The sequence below is a fragment of the Benincasa hispida genome, chromosome 1, assembly GCF_027475165.1.
Source record: "Benincasa hispida cultivar pf3 chromosome 1, pf3_genome.v1.1, whole genome shotgun sequence".
In the NCBI taxonomy this organism is placed as follows: domain Eukaryota; kingdom Viridiplantae; phylum Streptophyta; class Magnoliopsida; order Cucurbitales; family Cucurbitaceae; genus Benincasa; species Benincasa hispida.
Genome location: NC_143478.1, coordinates 23,359,623 through 23,378,609, shown reverse-complemented (window position 1 = coordinate 23,378,609; position 18,987 = coordinate 23,359,623). Strand labels below are relative to the sequence as shown.

General features: G+C 37.4%; 1 protein-coding gene across 1 annotated transcript in view; it reads left to right on the top strand.

The window, feature by feature from the left end:
• LOC120083899 (WD40/YVTN repeat and Bromo-WDR9-I-like domain-containing protein) overlaps positions 1 to 18,987 on the top strand; it is a 56,219-nt gene that overhangs the window by 1,192 nt on the left and 36,040 nt on the right. The window contains exons 2-11 of the mRNA XM_039039810.2: positions 1,228 to 1,588; positions 2,134 to 2,288; positions 2,542 to 2,781; positions 12,475 to 12,584; positions 12,680 to 12,757; positions 12,849 to 12,949; positions 17,808 to 17,905; positions 17,988 to 18,103; positions 18,259 to 18,362; positions 18,441 to 18,518. Coding sequence (XP_038895738.1) covers positions 1,233 to 1,588; positions 2,134 to 2,288; positions 2,542 to 2,781; positions 12,475 to 12,584; positions 12,680 to 12,757; positions 12,849 to 12,949; positions 17,808 to 17,905; positions 17,988 to 18,103; positions 18,259 to 18,362; positions 18,441 to 18,518 — 1,436 coding nt within the window. The 5' untranslated portion in view covers positions 1,228 to 1,232. The remainder of the gene's footprint in view (positions 1 to 1,227; positions 1,589 to 2,133; positions 2,289 to 2,541; positions 2,782 to 12,474; positions 12,585 to 12,679; positions 12,758 to 12,848; positions 12,950 to 17,807; positions 17,906 to 17,987; positions 18,104 to 18,258; positions 18,363 to 18,440; positions 18,519 to 18,987) is intronic.

Sequence of the window (18,987 nt, the reverse complement as noted above, 5' to 3'; positions counted from 1 at the left end):
GGTCGAGAGAGGGGTTTTGCTGAATAGCCAAAAGTTCAACGGGGAAAGAGGAGGCCTTTGAAGAAGATGTTTCAGGAGAAGGAATGCATCTGGGTATGACCTTGATTACGAAAACCAAAGTAAGAAAATTGCACTCGGGAGTCAAGAGAGAGAGTGAGAGTTTATAGAGGAAGAGGAAGAGGAAGATGTGTGACATTGGAGTGTATTGAGGAAGTGGTGCAAAATTGGATTTTAAAAAAATATACCATCTAATTTGTTGATGATTATTTCAATTTAATGTGTTCAAAAGACTAAATACCCCCGTGGTGCATTGGTTGCAATTTTATTATATTATAAGATGGCCACTCGAGAGTTCCTCAGGTGAAAGATCAAACATGGGCATGAAGAAATATTCTTCATTTCAAAGTCGTGGGATCACATTTTTGATAACTTTAGAGCTTCAAAGACCAAACACAATTACTTTTAGACTCTTATAATATTTGAAGTTATGTTTGTTATTTGGCGATTTGTTCTCTTTTCACTTCCTTTGTGAGTCTATATCTTTCAATAAGATTTCAATAATTTCATTCATCAATTGAAAGTTTTGTTTTGTTTTGTTTTTTTAAAATTATTATTATTATTATTATTGTTGTTGTTGTTGTTATTATTGTTATTATTAATAATAAAGTCTAAATATTAAGCCAAATGAAAGAGATCCTATCTTATTCTCCTTATAATGTTTCTCTTGTTGCCAAAATGAGCATAGCTCAACTAACATAAAGTTTGTACCATCAATCTCGAGGTTAGAGGTTCAATTCCCCCACATCACATGTTGTATAATATTTCTCTTGTTAGAGTATTATTATTATTATTATTGTTATTATAATTACTTTCGACAACGTTCCTTTGGCTTTTTTGTGTTGGGGCTTTCTTTTGAAATCATTAGTTGGAGCACAATGTACACATCTTCATGGATAAAAATCGTGACTTCAGTTATTTTATTGAATCCACATCTCTTTTAGCTATCACTTGAAGCAAGTTGTCTCCTCCTTTTTGTAATCATAGTTTATCTACCTCAAAAATAAATGAAGGCACTTGTTTTGTAATGGTTATCTAATAGGAACTTCTTTTGTGTTATATTTCATCATATCAATAAATAGTTACCGTTTCCCATAAAAAATTGTTGATTTGACTAAGTATTTGATTTTGAGATGTTTATTGGTGAAAACTTGATTTTTCTTCTTGTAGGTTCTATGACTAATATGGCTCTTCGAAAATTTGTTTGTGGAGTTACACCTTCTATTAACTTGAAACATTCAAGTTTCCCCACTAAGTTGCATGAAAAAACTCAATTTGAAGAACCTGAGACTAACCAGACGTTGGAGCCTGATGTAGATATTGACCCTAGAGAAGTATATTTTCTTATTATGCACTTTCTTTCATCTGGGCCATGTCGTAGAACTTGTGGGCTACTATGGGATGAGCTTTTTGAACATCAACTTTTACCCCGACGATATCATGCATGGTATTCAAGAAATGGGATGCATAGTGGCCATGAAAATGATGATGGCTTGTCATTTCCATTAAGTTACCAACACTTAGTGGAGAGGTATGCATCTCTTCTTGCTAATCAATTTTGCATTACTTTAGAGCAAGTGTTTTTGGCAGTAAAGCTTCTACCTCTTCTAATTTGTTTTGTGACTGTTCTTTATAAAAGTTTAACCTTGTGTATAGCCTGTAATTTTGTTGTCCTTTCCAGAAGTTACTTCCGCATTTAAGAAATGCAAGTATCTTCCTGTGGGGGATGTAAAGTTAAGTGATTTTATAACTTTGTTATTGATCATTCTCCCTCTCTCTCTCTGGGGTGGGGGGCTTTGTAATTGATGTCTTTAGGCTGTTTTGGCTTCCTTCTTTTGAAACTTTTCTTTGGGGATGGGGTGGTGATGGTATTTTTGCCTCAAGATTACCCACGAAATCCCCTTACTTACTCAGAGAGAGAAAGGAAAATCTGTGCTTTTGATACTTGCTTCTTCCGTAGTCATTATTGAATTTGATTCAACACATACGAAAGTTAATCTATCTTGTAATGTAGTAATGTTACTTTTTGTAGCCTTCCATGGTATAATTATTATTATGTTGTTGTTACCCTTGAAGGTATCCACATGTCGATAAGAATCACCTGATAAAACTTTTGAAGCAATTGATACATAACAAGGCCCCTCCATCTAGAGGTATGAGTGGTGGAATTGCTCCAAATGCAGCTGACGTGCCTACATTATTGGGAACAGGCACATTTTCACTTTTGAGCTGTAAGTGATATTTGCTTGCACCTTTTTCTTGTCAAACCATTTTATGTTATACAGCGTACTGGAATTTTTGGAGATTATTAGTGAAGTGTATTTAGGGTATATTATACCAACAATGTTTTCTTCTACTGTTTTCGGTCACGATCCAATGATTTACTTGGAAGTTCTAGACTTAATATTCTATCCTTTTTTTTGGAGTTATTGTTCATTTATTTATTTATTTATTATTTTTTTGGGGAAAATTCTTGATTCCCAGATGATAAACACGAAGGAGTTGGCAAACCAAGCAGTCCCCCAGCACACATGCGATGGCCTCATATGAAAGCTGATTCTGTTCGTGGATTAAGTTTGAGAGAAATTGGAGGTGGTTTCTCCCGACATCAACGTGCACCTTCTGTGCGTGCAGCATGTTATGCAATTGCTAAGCCATCAACAATGGTGCAGAAAATGCAAAACATAAAGAGGCTACGAGGGCATAGGAATGCTGTTTATTGTGGTAACTTTCATTCTTTCTTCTTTTTTTTTCCCTTTCCTTCCTTCCTTCCTTCCTCTTTTTCCTCTTCTTCTTCTTTTTCTTCTTCTGATAGGGAGCAAATAATTTCATCGATATTATTACATAATGAGGGTCCTATTCAATGGATTACAAAAAGCATTTACAATGGGCTATAGGAGAGCTTAAGCCTCAATTACAAAAGGGAGAAACCAATTTAGACCCATTAAGTGCAGTATAAGTAACACAAGAACTAAAAGATTCAAAGTCCTGTAATGTATTTGTGAAGATGCTCGAGTTCCTTTCAAGCCATAATGACTATAAGATGGCCTGTGTGAAGTTAAGCCAAAGAGTCTCCTTCTCATTCTTGTAGGGATGTCCAAGGAAAATAATATTTAATAGGGTCCAAAGATCTGTTGGTAACGTTAGTGATCAGCCTAAGCTTTGAGTGGTATACTCCCAAAAAGATCTAGCAAAGGAGCATGAGACGAAGAGGTGGCTGTGAGTTTCTGGGCCCACAGTGCACATAATACAAGATGAAGACAACATAGAGATACCTAAAGTTTTTCGTTGAAGCTTGTCGTAAGTGTTGAGACATAAGTGGCTAAGTTCCCATAAGAACTTAACTTTTGTGGGATTTGCGATACTTTCCGGTCCAAACAATTTGTATAAAGATTTTTTTGCCTTGAATACCCAAGGAAGACAAAAATTTTGGCCAAAAATCTTATGGAGAATCCATTATGGTCTATTTTTTTTTGGGAAAAGGAAATGAGTCTCTTCTTTGAAATAATGAATTGAAACTAATGCTCAGGTTACAAAGAGAGATACAAGAGCACTAAAACCTAAGGATGGATATCTCAACTAAAACAATAAAACAAAACAACCTATGGATCGAATAACCAATCCACTAAGAAGCACGGACAACGACACGCGACACGACACGATACGACGCAGCTACACGCTAATTTCTAGAAATATAGGACACGACACGTTGGGGACATGTTATATATATATATATTCTAGTTTTTAAAAGATAATATAAGGATATCATTCTGGATGATGAGGATGCCTTTGGAAGTTCCAATTGCATCAAGAGGGAGAACCATTCAATTCTTCTAGAACTCTACATGACGGATCTTTATTTATTTTTGTAGAAGAGGATTTAGTTTCCTACAAAATGATCACGGTGGAATTTAGTTGGCGATGAACTTTTTAATGACGATCCTTTTTTGAGCCCAAGCCATGTACTTTCCATGAAAGGATAATCACTAAGTAAACGACATCTTTAACCCGGTTGCTACTAGATGGATTGTAATTGACAAAAGAGTGAATTTTGGAGTTTCTTGACATGGCTTGTGTAGTTTTTTTTTTGGTTGGAGATGTTATTCTTCTCTTTAGTGGAAATGGGCATAATGCAACATGGTTGGCCGTTTGTGTAGGTTCCATGGTAGGAGAGTAGGGGCGAGGTGAGGGAATGGTGGTTTTTGTGGTGGTATCTTGTTACTAAAAAAGAGAAGCAATGAAGAGTGTGTCTCTGTATATGGTGGTTCATCATGGGAGTCGGCCAATGAAGAACAGGGATTGGAGCCAAAGTCTTCTGACTCTAAGGGAAGATGACTATTGGTGGTGGTGTCAAAGGTCCCTATCATAAACTTAGTTTTCTTATGATTGATCACCACAATTTTATCTTGGGCCAAAGATGTCGTGGCCCATGAGGATGGAGAGGGATGAGTTTGGTTTGTCAACGACAACAATTGTGTTGGATCTCCATTGAGTGTACTATGGTTGTGGGTAATGAGCCCAAAAACCACGAGGTATTAGAGCGAGTTGGTTAGGGGTTTTAGGATTAATAGGTAGCGGTGCAAGTTTTTCAAAATGTGGATATGAAAAGGCTGTTGATTAATGGGATTTGATGCAACGGGAGAAACAATGAAAAGGTACAAATTGCATAATTTAGGTTCTTACCCAAAAAAGTTCACATAAATTAGGGCTTGAATGAGGATTTTGGATCGGGCTAGATGAAAAGGATGCAAAGGGTCGTATGTTGGTCACTGTCAGATGAACTTTTTCATGATATGGGTTGGAAGAGTTAGAGGTTGGAGTGCGTGAGGTTTGGTCACTCGTACGCCCTTTTGCATGTGGCTTGGGCTTTGATACAATGACTTTTGTGCGTGAGTTTTGATTGCTCACTTGTCTGATGTCCGACGAGCTAAGAAGCATGAATATTTTTGTTTGACTAGCATGTCTGTGCCTGACACACGCCGGACAGTTGGACATTCTGACACTTCTTGAACACGTATTAGACACTTGTGAGTGAAACGAATGTGTCAAACGTGCATAGAACACTTGTTGACTAGGTGGAAAAGACGCGTATATTATAATAAATTTTGGGTGTGAAATACATCACACTAATTTTTTTTAAGTATATAATTTATCAGCCCATTTATTTTGAATTTTCTTCTGGTATAAAAATGATATAAATTTTAAAAAATGTACGTTTTATAAATGTGTCCTTGCCGTGTCACTGTGTTTATGTTCGTGTCTTGTATCCGTATCTGCGCTTCTTAATCGATGAGGTTTGGGGCTGCTTGCCATGGACACTGACCAAGTACTCAATGTAAGGGTCAAAGTTGAAGAGAGGGTCAATAAGAACCGTCTTTCTAGAACTCTTCTCGATTTCGTTTTTAAATTTAACCAGAAATTCCCTAACTTTGTACCATCCTTTAATATTACTTAGAGTGTGTGCTTATTCATTGTCTTGAACTCCAATGATGAGTTTGTGTGAGCGTTAGGTGGTCATAGAGCAATGGTCAACGACCTCTTGCTGAAAAGCACAAAGAATTCATTACCAGTCTTAAAGAAAAGATTTTCCGTAGATGATAACGGGGGATTTAATGTCTAGGGGGGCCAAGTTATTTGATGAAAAGACAGAGTAGAGATAGAAACTAGCACACACAAAGTTTACGTGGAAAAACCCTAATAAGGGAGAAAAAACCACGGGATAAAGGATTCTTATTAGAAAACTGATACAAAGTATACATAGTGACTACCAGCTTAAATAGAAAAAAGGGAAACCCTAGGGTACAAGGAAAAAGACAAAATTGCCCCTAAAGTAAAAAACCCTAATTTCAACACTCCCCTCAAGTTGGGATGTAGATGTCAATAAGACCCAACTTGCTAACACAAGAGCCAAACAACTGTCTGGGCAGTCTCTTTGTTAGGACGTCTACAATCTGTTGGCTGGAAGGAACATAAGGGACACAAACGTTGCCACTATAAGCCTTTCCTTGATGAAATGCTGATCAATCTCCACATGCTTTGTTCTGTCATGCTGAACTGGATTATTTGCTATGCTTATTGCGGCTTTGTTATCACAATAGAGTTTCATCAGACCGGTGTGACCTTGATCAAGATCACTTAAAACCTTTTCTAGCCAAATTTCTTCACATATCCCCAGACTTATGGCCTTGTACTTAGTTTCGACACTACTTCTGGCAATTACCCCTTGTTTCTTACTCCTCCATGTGACAAGGTTACCCCATATGAAGGTACAATATCCTGATGTCGACTTTCTATCTACCACAGAACTTGCCTAATCTGCATCTGTGTATGCCTCGATGCACCGTCTATCAGTTTTTCTGAACATCAAGCCTCTCCTTGGAGACGTTTTCAGATACCTCAGGATGCGCTCCACCGCCCTCATATGTTCTTCGTAAAGAGATTACATAAACTGACTCACCACACTAACTGCATATGAAATGTTTGGTCTAGTATGAGAGAGGTAGATTAGCTTTCCAACAAGTCGCCGATATCTCTTTTTATTGACTGGTACACCTTCACTCATATTACTTAGCTTCACATTCACTTCTATAGGGGTGTCAACTGGTTTGCAGTCTGCCATACCTGTCTCCTTAAGCAAGTCCAGAGTATATTTCCGTTGGAAAACTGAAATCCCTTCTTTCGATCGAGCTGCCTCCATTCCAAGGAAGTACCTTAGTTTTCCAAGGTCCTTGATTTCAAATTCCTTAGCCATTTTCGTCTTTAAGCGGTCAATCTTTGAAGCATCATTACCTGAAATGACAATATCATCAACATATACAATCACAACTGCAATCTTCCCGGATACTGACCTCTTAGTGAAGAGAGTGTGATCTGAGTGTCCCTGACTATATCCTTGTGACTTTACAAAGGTAGTGAATCTGCCAAACCAGGCTCTCAGGGACTGTTTTGAGCCTGGTTTAACCCATACAAGGACAAGTCTACATACTCGGTGGTTAAATCGTTTCTCGAATCTTGGAGGAGGACTCATGTAGACTTCTTCCTCCAACTCTCCATTAAGAAAGACATTCTTCACATCAAACTGGTGCAGGGGCCGGTCTTTGTTAACTGCAACTGAGAGCATAACCCGTACTGTATTCAACTTTGCTACTGGTGAAAAAGTCTCGGCATAATCAACTTCGAAGGTCTTAGTAAAACCTCTGGCAACCAATCTGGCATTGTATCTATCAATCGTTCCATCAGGCCTATACTTCACTGTGAACACCCATTTGCATCCAACTGCTTCGTGTCCATTTGGAAGAGTAGCTTGGTCCCACGTGTGATTTTTCTCAAGCGCCCCCATTTCTTCCATGACTACGACTTTCCATTTGGGAATCTCCATTGGATTTTCCTCAATGGTGGCCAGGGTTTCGTCTTCATGCTCTGATACCATGATGAAAAGACAGAGTAGAGATAGTTATTCTGGATTGACAGTTGGCTGCAACCAAAAATTTAGGCCCATAATTATGAAAATTGTGACATGGAACACGGGAGGCCTAAAAGATGCTAATAAAAGGTTGGCTCTCAAGCGATTTCTAAAGAAACATAATCCAACAATAGTTTTAATTCAAGAATCAAAGAAAGAGAGTTTTGAAGAAAGCTTCATCAAATCCCTTTGGAGCTCCAAAGAAATAGGATGGGAATTTGTGGAATCTTATGGCACTTCAGGTGGTTTACTGACGTTATGGGATAAGAGTTTGATTTCTGTGGTTGAAACTTTGAAAGGAAGGTATTCTTTATCAGTAAAATGCATCACTGCTTGTAAAAAGACTTGCTGGATCACTAATGTTTATGGGCCAAATGACTACAAAGAAAGAAAATTTGTTTGGCCAGAACTTCTATCTCTCTCAGTTTATTGTGATGAAGCTTGGTGCATCGGGGGAGACTTTAATATTACAAGATGGGCTCACGAGAGATTTCCTTTGGGCAGAAGCACTAAAGGAATGAGGAAATTTAATAACTTCATAGACCAAGCCAAACTTTTGGAGGTCTGGTTGGGAAATGGCAATTTTACTTTGTCTAAGGAAGGGGTTTCAGCTTCAAGATCTCTATTAGACCGTTTTTTCATCTCTAAAGCATGGGATGAGCTGTTTGAAAACTCTAGAGCTAATAGACAAGTTCGAACCTTCTCTGATCACTATCCAATTTTAGTAGAAGTCGGTTCTTTCAGCTGGGGTCCCTCCCCTTTTAGATTTTGTACCAGCTGGCTGCTCAATAAGGAATGTGTCAAACTCATTGAGACAGCTTGGTTAAGTAGTGAAGCTCAGGGTTGGGCTGGTTTTGCCCTTAATCAGAAACTGAAAAAGGTAAAAACAGCAGTCAAGGAGTGGCATTCGAGCTTCCAAGAAGCTCAAAGAAGGAAAGAAGAGGGGCTGTTAGAAGAAATTGAAAAGTGGGATGCTTTTGCTGATTGTTCTACCCTTTCTAGCAGTGAAATGGCAACTAGATCCACTCTGAAATCAGATTTATGTCTCTTTATAGGCTGGAGGAACTTAACCTAGTTCAGAAAAGTAAGTTGAATTGGCTCAAGTTGGGAGATGAAAACACAAGCTTCTTCCATAAATTCCTAGCAGCAAAAAGAGAAGAAACTTTATTTCTGAACTAATAGATGATCAAGGGGTGCCAACGAAATCTTATAGAGATTGAAAGCTTAATCCTAAATTTCTATAGTAGCATTTTCCTTAAATCCCCGGGGATGAGACACATTCCTTTGAACCTAGACTGGCCATGCATCAACTCAAATTAGAATTTGACCTTACAAGCCAAGTTCTCAATTGAAGAAATACAGTCAGCCATAAGAACACTTGGAAAATGCAAAGCACCTGGCCTCGACGGCTTCACTATGGAGTTCTTGTTAAAATTTTGGAACCTGATAAAGGAAAGCTTGCACTCCACCTTTGAGGAATTCTACAAGAATGGTAAGCTTAATGCTTGTATAAAAGAAAACTTCATTTGTCTAATTCAAAAGAAGAAAATAGCAGTTGCGGTTAGTGATTTCAGGCCAATTAGTTTAACTACCGTGATATATAAGGTCATTGCAAAGCTGCTGGCTGAAAGACTAAAATCGGTAATGTTTAGTATTATAGCTCCTTCCCAAAGTGCCTTCATTGAAGGAAACCAAATTTTGGATCCCATTCTTATTGCTAATGAAGCAGTGGAGGAATATAGAGTAAAAAAGAAGAAGGGGTGGATCCTCAAGCTTGACTTGGAAAAGGCTTTCGACCACGTTGATTGGGAGTTCCTAGAAAAGGTGTTGAGAAACAAAAATTTCAGTCAGAATGGATAAAGTGGATTATGGGATGCGTTAAAAATCCCATGTTTTTAGTCTTCATCAATGGTAGACCAAGGGGAAGGGTGGCTGCCACAAGAGGTATAAGGCAAGGTGATCCCTTCTCACCATTCCTTTTCCTTCTTGTTAGTGAAGTGTTAAGTGCATTGGTGAATAAGCTCATTCAAGCCGGTCTTATTGAAGGATTTGTGGTTGGCAAAGATAAAACTCAGATTTCCATCCTCCAATTTGCAGACGATACTCTATTATTTTGTAAATATGACAGCATCATGCTTGCAAAACTCAAGCAAACTATGGAGTTTTTTGAATGGTGTTCGAGGCAGAAAGTGAATTGGGAAAAATCAGCCCTTTATGGTATCAATGTGGATGAAAATGAGCTGATTTCCACAGCTTCATCTTTGAATTGTAAGGCTGACCACCTTCCCTTCTCCTACCTAGGGCTGCCTTTAGGTGGGTATCTGAAAAAACTATCCTTTTGGCAATCGGTATTGGGCAATTTTCAAGCTAAATTGGACAAATGGAAACGTTTCAACCTATCAAGAGGAGGTAAAGCCACTTTATGCAAGTCAGTCTTGTCAAATCTCCCAACTCATTATATGTCCATTTTCCTTATGCCTGAAGGAGTTGCATCAAAGTTGGAGAGGATTACAAGGAATTTCTTTTGGGAAGGACATAATGGCAGCAAGCTAAATCACCTGGTGAAGTGGGCTTCAATGCAAAAGCCTTTGGCAGATGGAGGCCTCGGCCTTGGTGGGTTCAAAAGTATGAATTTAGCACTCCTTGCTAAATGGGGCTGGAGATATTTTAATGAGGAAGGTTCTTTTTGGGGCCAAGTAATCAGAAGCATACATGGAAAGGATTCTTTTAATTGGCACACGGCAAGTAAAGGGGGCAGAAGTTTGAGAAGCCCGTGGGTTAGTATTTCGAAGCTTTGGCTAAAAATTGAGTCTTTGGCCACTTTCAAGCTTAGAAATGGCAGCCGGATTGCGTTTTGGTTAGACCCTTGGGAAGGAGTGACTCCTTTCAATATCTTATTAGTCTTTTCAGAATCACCTTGTTTCCAAATGGTTCAGCAGTTGGCCATTGGGACAGCCGACTGACCGCATAGTCGATTTCCTTCTGCCGTTTGCTTAAAGATGAGGAGATGCTTTCTTTCCAAGAGCTGCTTGGGGTTCTTGCAGCAAGAAGAGTTTCAGTTGAATTTGATAGGGAGTGGTCCATTTCAGCCTCGGGTCTTTTCACGGTCAACTCCCTTAAATTACACCTTTCCCCCTCCTCCCCTTTGGACAAATCTCTTTTCTCAGCCTTGTGGAAGACAAGTAGCCCTCAAAGGATTAGTATTCTCGTCTAGATAATGCTTTATGGACAGCTGAATGTAGCCTCGGTTTTACAGAAGAAGTTGTCATCTAGCTATATTTCCCCTTCAATCTACCCTTTGTGCCTACATTCTTTTGAAGATTCTCTCCACCTGTTCTTTGCGTGTTCCTATTAAGCTTGGTGTTGGGAGAAGTTGCTGTCCATCTTTGATATTTCATGGGTTATGAGCAATGATTTCAGGGGACGTGCTGCAGTTATTAGTTGGAACAAACCTCCATAAATCCAGCCGTTTACTTTGGTTTAACGCGGTCAAAGCTCTTTTGGCAAAACTTTGGTTTGAAAGAAATCAAAGGGTGTTTCATGATAAATCTCTTAGTTGCCAAGACTGCCTCGAATCCGCTCGTCGGCATGCCTCTTCCTGGTGTATCCTCTCCAAGCCTTTTAATAGCTACAGTTTATCAGATTTCAATCTCAACTAGAGAGCTTTAATCTCCCTTTCCAACGGTGGTTCTTAGCCTCGTCAGTAGTCTGCTTTTTTCCTTGGTTTTTTCAGTTTGTCTTGTTTTGTTTTTCCCCCCATTGTTCGACCATTGTTTGGGCTTGTAGTGTTGTTTGTTCTATTCTCATATCACTAGTTTAATTTTAATTTTATTTTTTTTGGATGTGATGAGGGCGCTAAGGGGGTGTCAACCTAGTTGAGATGCCCGGGTGCGCTTATTGATCCTTTTGGTCTTTGGTCGTTGTATCGCTCATTGTATAACCCTCTTGTACTTTGGTCCTTAGTTCACATTTTTCTTAATATAATGAATTGTTTCCTTTTAAAAAAAGAGAGATAGAAAGTAGCATACACAAAGTTTACGTGGAAAACCCCTAATAAGGGAGAAAAAATCACGGGATAAGGGATTCTTATTAGAAAACTGATACAAAGTATACACAATGACTACCGGCTTAAATAGAAAAAAGGGAAACCCTAGGGTACAAGGAAAAAAGACAAAATTGCCCCTAGAGTAAAAACCCTAATTTCAACATTATTATCCAAAGGCGTCGAATGGTTGAGTGGCTGATTATTGACTTGTTGGGCTGGTATTTGCTCCCTCCACAATGGCTTAACATTTAAGGCTTCCTCGTATGAAGGGTAAGAAGTAAAGGCAATTGGTCTGGATTGGGGCTGGATGGCATCCAAGTCTTTGAGCGGGGAGAGGAAGGAGGACTACTCGACCTTGTTTTTGCCAACTTGTACAATAAGTTTATTTAATCCACCGTTTGTCCCAAGCTTAGCAACTTCTGCAAGTGATCCTTTCTATCTTTTATCTTTTCTACCTACAAGACAATCATTGACCCTTGATTCTCTGAAGAGTTTTTGGTTTAATGAGGGTTCTATGAGGGACGTGAAGCTACTGATTGGCTAAAGATGGGATTCATTCTTCAGAGATAAAGGGAGCTTTCATTTAATGAAGATTTCATTAGCTGTAGGAGAGAATATCGGTAAAATTGTGTTTAAACTTTCTATTAACAAGGTTAAACAATGAAAACTGAGTTGTTTAATTGTGGTAGGAATCAACTGAGTTGTTTAATTGCTTCTATTATTTGTTTTTAATAAAAGTTCGGTTATTAAGAAAAAAAGGACTCTGTTGCTGCTACTGCAATTTCTCCAACTTTTGTCTCATAATTGATTTAAATATCCACTAATACCATCCCATCCACCTGGTCCAATCACTGTGTCATATCATTTCTTTGTCTAGCCAATAGTTCATTTTTCTTTTCACTTTTGACAGCAATTTTTGATCGCATGGGAAGGTATGTTATAACTGGGTCAGATGATCGCCTTGTAAAGATTTGGTCAATGGAAACTGCATATTGCTTGGCAAGCTGCCGAGGACATGAGGTGAGATTTAATTATTTGGAGTAGAATACTCGGCACAATTCAGAATTTCTTGAGTAGAGTGTGCTTATATGTTGCTCTATTTTGCGCTTCAAAAGGGTGATATCACTGACCTCGCTGTTAGTTCTAACAATGCTGTGGTGGCATCATCTTCAAATGATTTTGTTATCCGTGTTGTAAGTTCACTTTGCTGACAGGTTCTTTCAGTTCACTTTTGTATTATGGAAAAATCAACCTTTACTTGCTTTCCCTTGTGGTAAATTACAGTGGCGTTTGCCTGATGGGCTACCAATTTCAGTCTTACGAGGACATACTGGTGCTGTTACTGCAATTGCCTTTAGTCCCAGAGCTGCATATCAGCTTCTTTCGTAAGGCTGACTCCTTTCACCATTTAGCTTAGCCGATGAAGTCTTGTTTTTCCTTTTTGTTGTTTTTTTTTTTCCAAACAAGAAAGCAGACTTTACATTGATGATTTAAAAGTTAATGATATGTTCAAGTTACAAGGGAGAAGTTGGAATGGTGTCCTTTCTATGTATAGATTCATCGAAGATGCAATTTAAAGATTAAAAAGTTAAAATATGTTAAAAATTACATGGGAGGAGTGAAAATGAGGTCTCTTCTATCTAAAGAGTCATCAAAGTTGCAAAAGCCCTCCCAATTGACAAATATCATTTGAGGAATAGTTAGCAAAAAAAAAAAAAAAAAAAAGATCTGAACCACTGCCAGGATGCGTTAAAGTTAGCTACAAACATGACTACATCTTTCAGCCCATTCAAGAAATGTGTGTTAAAAAGATCATTTATTTTTTTAGACTAAGTTCAACACTTTTCCTAAACATCTTTGGTTTTAGACTTCAGCTTGAAACACATAGGAGCTGAAAGATATCGTTCCTGGATTCTTATTGAACACCCAATGTATATTAATAGATTGGAACTACACTACCAACAATCCCATGAATAGAACCGAGGAAAAAAAATCTTGATCCGCATTTGCTTTCAAAGTTAAAAAAAAGAACACACTTCAAAAGTTGAAAGGCCTACAATTGAAATTTATTTTGAAGTCCATCTGCTATATTTTGCAAAATCCACATGAGAATATTTTCCTTCTTGGGGCTCTTTAATGTAGTAGACAAACTATGGGAGTTTTGTTTCAATGATAATGCCTTATACAACCTAATAAACGGCTATATATAGGCTACAATCCGCTCATAACTTCTTAACAACTCCCTAACTACTTCTTAACAACCTAACGGCTGTTGGAAATTAACTTACCAACGGTAATAATAGAAAATACACTAAACAGTAATAGAACATAGGAAAAAAGACAATACATCACTCTTTGACTTCCAAAATTCTTTTTGCAAAGCATCTGATATTGAAAAGGCATGTGTTTTTTTGAATAAGAAACAATACTTTTCATTTAGTCAATGAAAAGTGCTTTTGCTCATAGAGTACAAGCTCCACAAGGGAGAGAGTTACAACAAATATAAAAAAGCAATAAAGCAATACATATATCTTTTTTTGAACCAGAGACAACTTTTCATTGATTAAATGAAAAGAGAGACTAATGCTCAATAGATACAAAATTCTACAAAGGAGAAAGAAAAGTAAATAAAAGACAAATCATTAAAAAAAACATAATTCGAACGATTCCATATGCCAAAATACACATTAACATAGTGAACAAAAGCCGAACTAATAAGGAAATAGAAAGGTTGGCTAGTTGAGATTGATGTCTTGAGAAGAGAAGCCAACAAAGGATGAAGTAAGGGAACACCAAATAAAGGCATTGAGATGAGCTGAAGCAAGGACGTTTGAGCTAGAATAGTTTTTTTTTTTTTAAATTCTAAGAATTTTTTCCAACCACAAACCTGACAACTGGAGATGATGAGGGTACTAAGGGGGTGTCAACCTAGTTAAGATGCTCTAGTGCACCTCCTAATTCTTAGATTCTATTGCTCTTTGTTTTCATATTGTACACTGAGTTTTTGTCTCATTTCATGATCTTAATGAAGAAACTGTTTCCTTTTAATTAAAAAAAAAAAAAACCATAAACCCGACAGCAAAGCTTTCACAGCATTAACCCAAATAAGGTGTACCGAGGCTACTGATGAATAGAATCCAAGATAAAATGGAAACTCTTAGGGGACTACCCAATTGTCATTATGCTGTTAGAATACTTCCTAACAAGAATCAGATATTAGAATTAAAGAAGAAACTACCAAATAATCAAGTATAATGGAACTTGGAACCTCCCTCCTCTTGAGTGCTCTCACCCAAGCCCTAGATCATACTACCAAATAGTCTCCTTCTCTCACTCACCTTCCTTCTATTTATAACCAATAACTGATTATTAGTAACTATCTCTTTATCTAATTACCATTATACCCCTTACTAATACTAATTATCTCGGTACCTAACAAGTGCCAAGTAAATCTCGTCATAATAATGAGCGAGGAGCACAATTCCCTGATCTTGACCAAGTAAAAATCACCATTGGATAAGGGAAACTCTACCAAGCTGCAGTCATCAATTAACTTATTGAACTGATGCATACTCCTTGAGGCTCTACCAAATGTGTATCTTTATGCATCTAGCGAACAATGTTAGAGACTCCTCCAATACACCAGAAGCCACTACAACGAATGGAAAATGAATGAAATCCAACCCGTAGCAAGGATCTTTCACGCTTATCATTGGGCTCATAAACAAATGTGACGTAAAAGCTAGTGCTGGTCAAAGAAGAAAAGTGAACTGAGAGAGAGGATCCCTTGTGATCTTCAATGAATTTGACTGTACTTTCATACCATAAAAATAACAATCCACCTGAGCATCCAATGGAATTTATATTGATCAACCGACATTTTTAGAACTCCAAACTGATTTGAGTTGATTTGAGTCGAAGAGAGGTAATTTAGACTCTTTAATTAGCAAAATATCAGGATTCTGATCCTCGAGAAGTTTTGCAGTGCAATTCTTTTGTTGGAATCCTCCCAAACCTTTTGTATTCCAGGATATGATCTTCATAGCCTAGGCAACCAGAGAAGAACCCGAAGCCTTTATCTCAGAGATGACTAGTTCACACTGCTGGTGAAATAAGGAGAAATCCTCACTGGTATTACTATTTTGATAAGAGTCAGTGGTTGAAATAGTCTTTTTGCTAGAAAGCTCTGCAGATAAAGGTCCAAACAAGAATCAGAAGAAGGAATAACTGCCAGAGGGTTCTAACCTTTTACCATAATTCTCTTAAAATAATAAAGCCAGATATGGATCATCCAAAGGCTGGTCATCTATTAATACTGGGGCTGGAAAATTGAAAGAATCCTCTGGGTCATTACTACCCAAACTTACCTCAGAGTTCGAATCAGATTGATCAGGCACACGAGAAGATGAAAGGTCACTTTGATGGGTAGTACAGATATCAAATAATGAAAAATCAGCTTATGATTTAGAAAAGAGCACCAAGATGAAGCATGAAAGCGTTTGGATTCAAACCAAATAACCCAAGGAAAATACTCTTAAAAAATTCTTCTGATTCTTTCCAACTTCAATTTGATAAGAGAATTCTGACCGCTGAATCTATAATAAAGGTAGTTTTTTCTATACACGAACCAACTTAAAGCTAATATAGTTTCAAGATAGGGAGATGATAGAGTGGAACTCATGCCAACGGAAATGTAAACCAACTCCTAGTGAGAGATTTGGGCCCGAAAACAACCAATTGGAAATTTCTCAAGAGCCCAACGAATAATTCTAAAACCACCTCCAAAACCCAAAATGTTACAAAATGAAGAAAAATATTGACTTGGAAGCAATGAATGAGGAATCAACTGAAAAATATTATGATGGAGGCTTGGAGCTATTTTATGCTATGTACTTTAGAGAAAATGAGAAATGAAATAGCTTCTTGTGAGTGGTATATTGGAAGCATGAAATACTAGTGTGGCAAGTTATAGCATTCGTGTTCATAACATCATACTGGTGACATAAACTTTAGCGTCCTTGCTCTGTGGGCACTGGGCACATTTGTTTTTGCTTATATGCAATCTGATACCTCATACCACTAACCATATGCAGTGTATGTGTGTCATCCTTTTAAAAGATGATATAGTATTGCAGAATGAATAGAACGCCTTCATTTCCCCCATCCCCCTCTCCTGGGATGACATTATGTTTGGTGTATATTTCTAAGTTGAATGAAAATGAATTTCTGGTTCTGATACCTCATACCACGAACCGTATACAGTGTATGTGTGCCATCCCTTTTAAAGATAATATAGTATTGCAGAATGAATAAAAAGCCTTCATTTCCCCCCATCCCCCCTCCCGGGATGACATTATGTTTGGTGTATATTTATTGGTTGAAGTTGAATTAAATTGAATTTTTGGTTCTGATATCTCATACCAAGAACCATATGCGTGTATTTGTGTCATTCTTCTTAAAGATTGTCTTGCAAAATGAATAATAGCCTTAATCTTCCCCCAGTCCCTCTCTCGAGCACCGTTGTCCAATGATATAATAATCAATTTTCAAATTTTATGGCTTTCGTAACTTTCACGCAAAACAAAAAAAAAATGTGTGCTGCTGTCTTTCTTCAGAGATACAATTGCATAAGTTTTATGGTCTGTACTGTATGGACACATCATGAGGAAATTCTTATCTGTAACTGTATCTTTATCCATGGAAACTGATAGCTTATATTATTTTCTTGTGATGTAGGTTGTATCTTTCTGTGTGTTTCATCTGGAAAGTAGTCCAAATTTTATCTTGCTTGTTTCTTATTATCCCTCAACATTGAATTTATAGAAGAACTCTTCAGAGTTCCTTATGAAAACTTGTTAGATGCTTGGAACTTTACGAAGCCAATTCCAACTTCTATGGACAGTGCAAATATAATTCTCCTGATACAAATTGATGTGCCAGTTATTTGCTGAAGATGCTAGCATTTTTCTTGCTGCCTCCCTTTGTCTTTTGAAGAAGTTGTATCAGTTAGGTTTTTAGGATTGTCATTTGTTGTGGTTTCTGTTTCTATGTATTCCTTCATTTTTGTTTTTCCTTTTTCACTCATTTTGGAGTTTGTATCTTTTGAGTGGTAGTCTCTCTTTTCATCTCTTCAATTAAAAGATTTGTCTCTTGTTCATTTCTTTTCCTCATTATAACCATTAGAAAATGAAACATGTGCTTTTTATGAAAAATCACTTTGTAGGATTTATCTATTTTGTGTAGATCGTCAGATGATGGAACATGTAGGATATGGGATGCTCGGAGCTCTTCTCAGAATGCTCCTCGGATTTATGTTCCAAGGCCTTTGGACTCTGTGACTGGTTGGATGATTTGTTGGTATTATCGATACAATTGATATCTTATTTGCGTAAAACTTAATTTGCAATAATTTTTTGGCTGCAGCGAGAAGCGGAGGCTCTTCCATGAGTACTCTTCCTCAGAGCCATCAAATATTTTGCTGTGCTTTTAATGCCTGTGGAACTATTTTTGTTACTGGTAGTTCTGACACTCTAGCAAGGGTGAGATTACTTGTTTTCTTCAAATACTTAATCTTCTTTAAACCCTTGAATGATTTTCATGCATAGCTTCTAAATTTTGAAGCAAGGATAAGCTCCTAGCTCCTATAGACAAAGCAGGTAGTTTACTATTAACTAATAGATCTTGTACCAAGCAGGTTTGGAGTGCCTGCAAAGGAAACAATGAAAACCCAGAACAACCAAATCATGAGATTGATGTGTTAGCTGGCCACGAGAATGATGTCAATTATGTGCAATTCAGGTCAGATCCTCTTATTGTATAGGTTCTTTTATATTTTTAAAAGTTTCATGCTAATCTACCCTTGCTATATTTCTGCAGTGGATGTGCAGTAGCATCAAGATTTACAACTACTGACATTGTGAAGGAGGACAATGTTCATAAGTTCAAAAACTCCTGGTGTGTTTTGCTATTTCTGGTGGGAAGAAAGTTTAGAGCTAGAGGATATAACCGTTTATAGGATGATATCGTTGACAACTGCTGATAACTTTGTCTGCTTTTTGCCTATATTATTTTTGGACTATAGTATTCGACTTGAAATTTTGCAGTTCTTTCTTTTTCTTCCCCTTTGTGGTCCTTCTATTAAAGTTTTAGGACTTTCAAGTTTTCTCTGGATGTCACAAGAACTTCTACGACTTAAATATGTAGGCCATAAAATATCTCATTATATAATATTCCTTGTTTTTACAAGTCTCATTTAATTATTTTAATAAAGAGACTTGTTTCCTTTAAAAAAAAAAATGAGTATTTTTCATTTCATTCCCATTCGGTGCATTATTGGGTGAAAACCACTCACTCCATTCTTCACCAAATTGGTGGAACGTCCATTGAGAGACCATTGGTATCCATATCCTCGTCAAGTCTATAA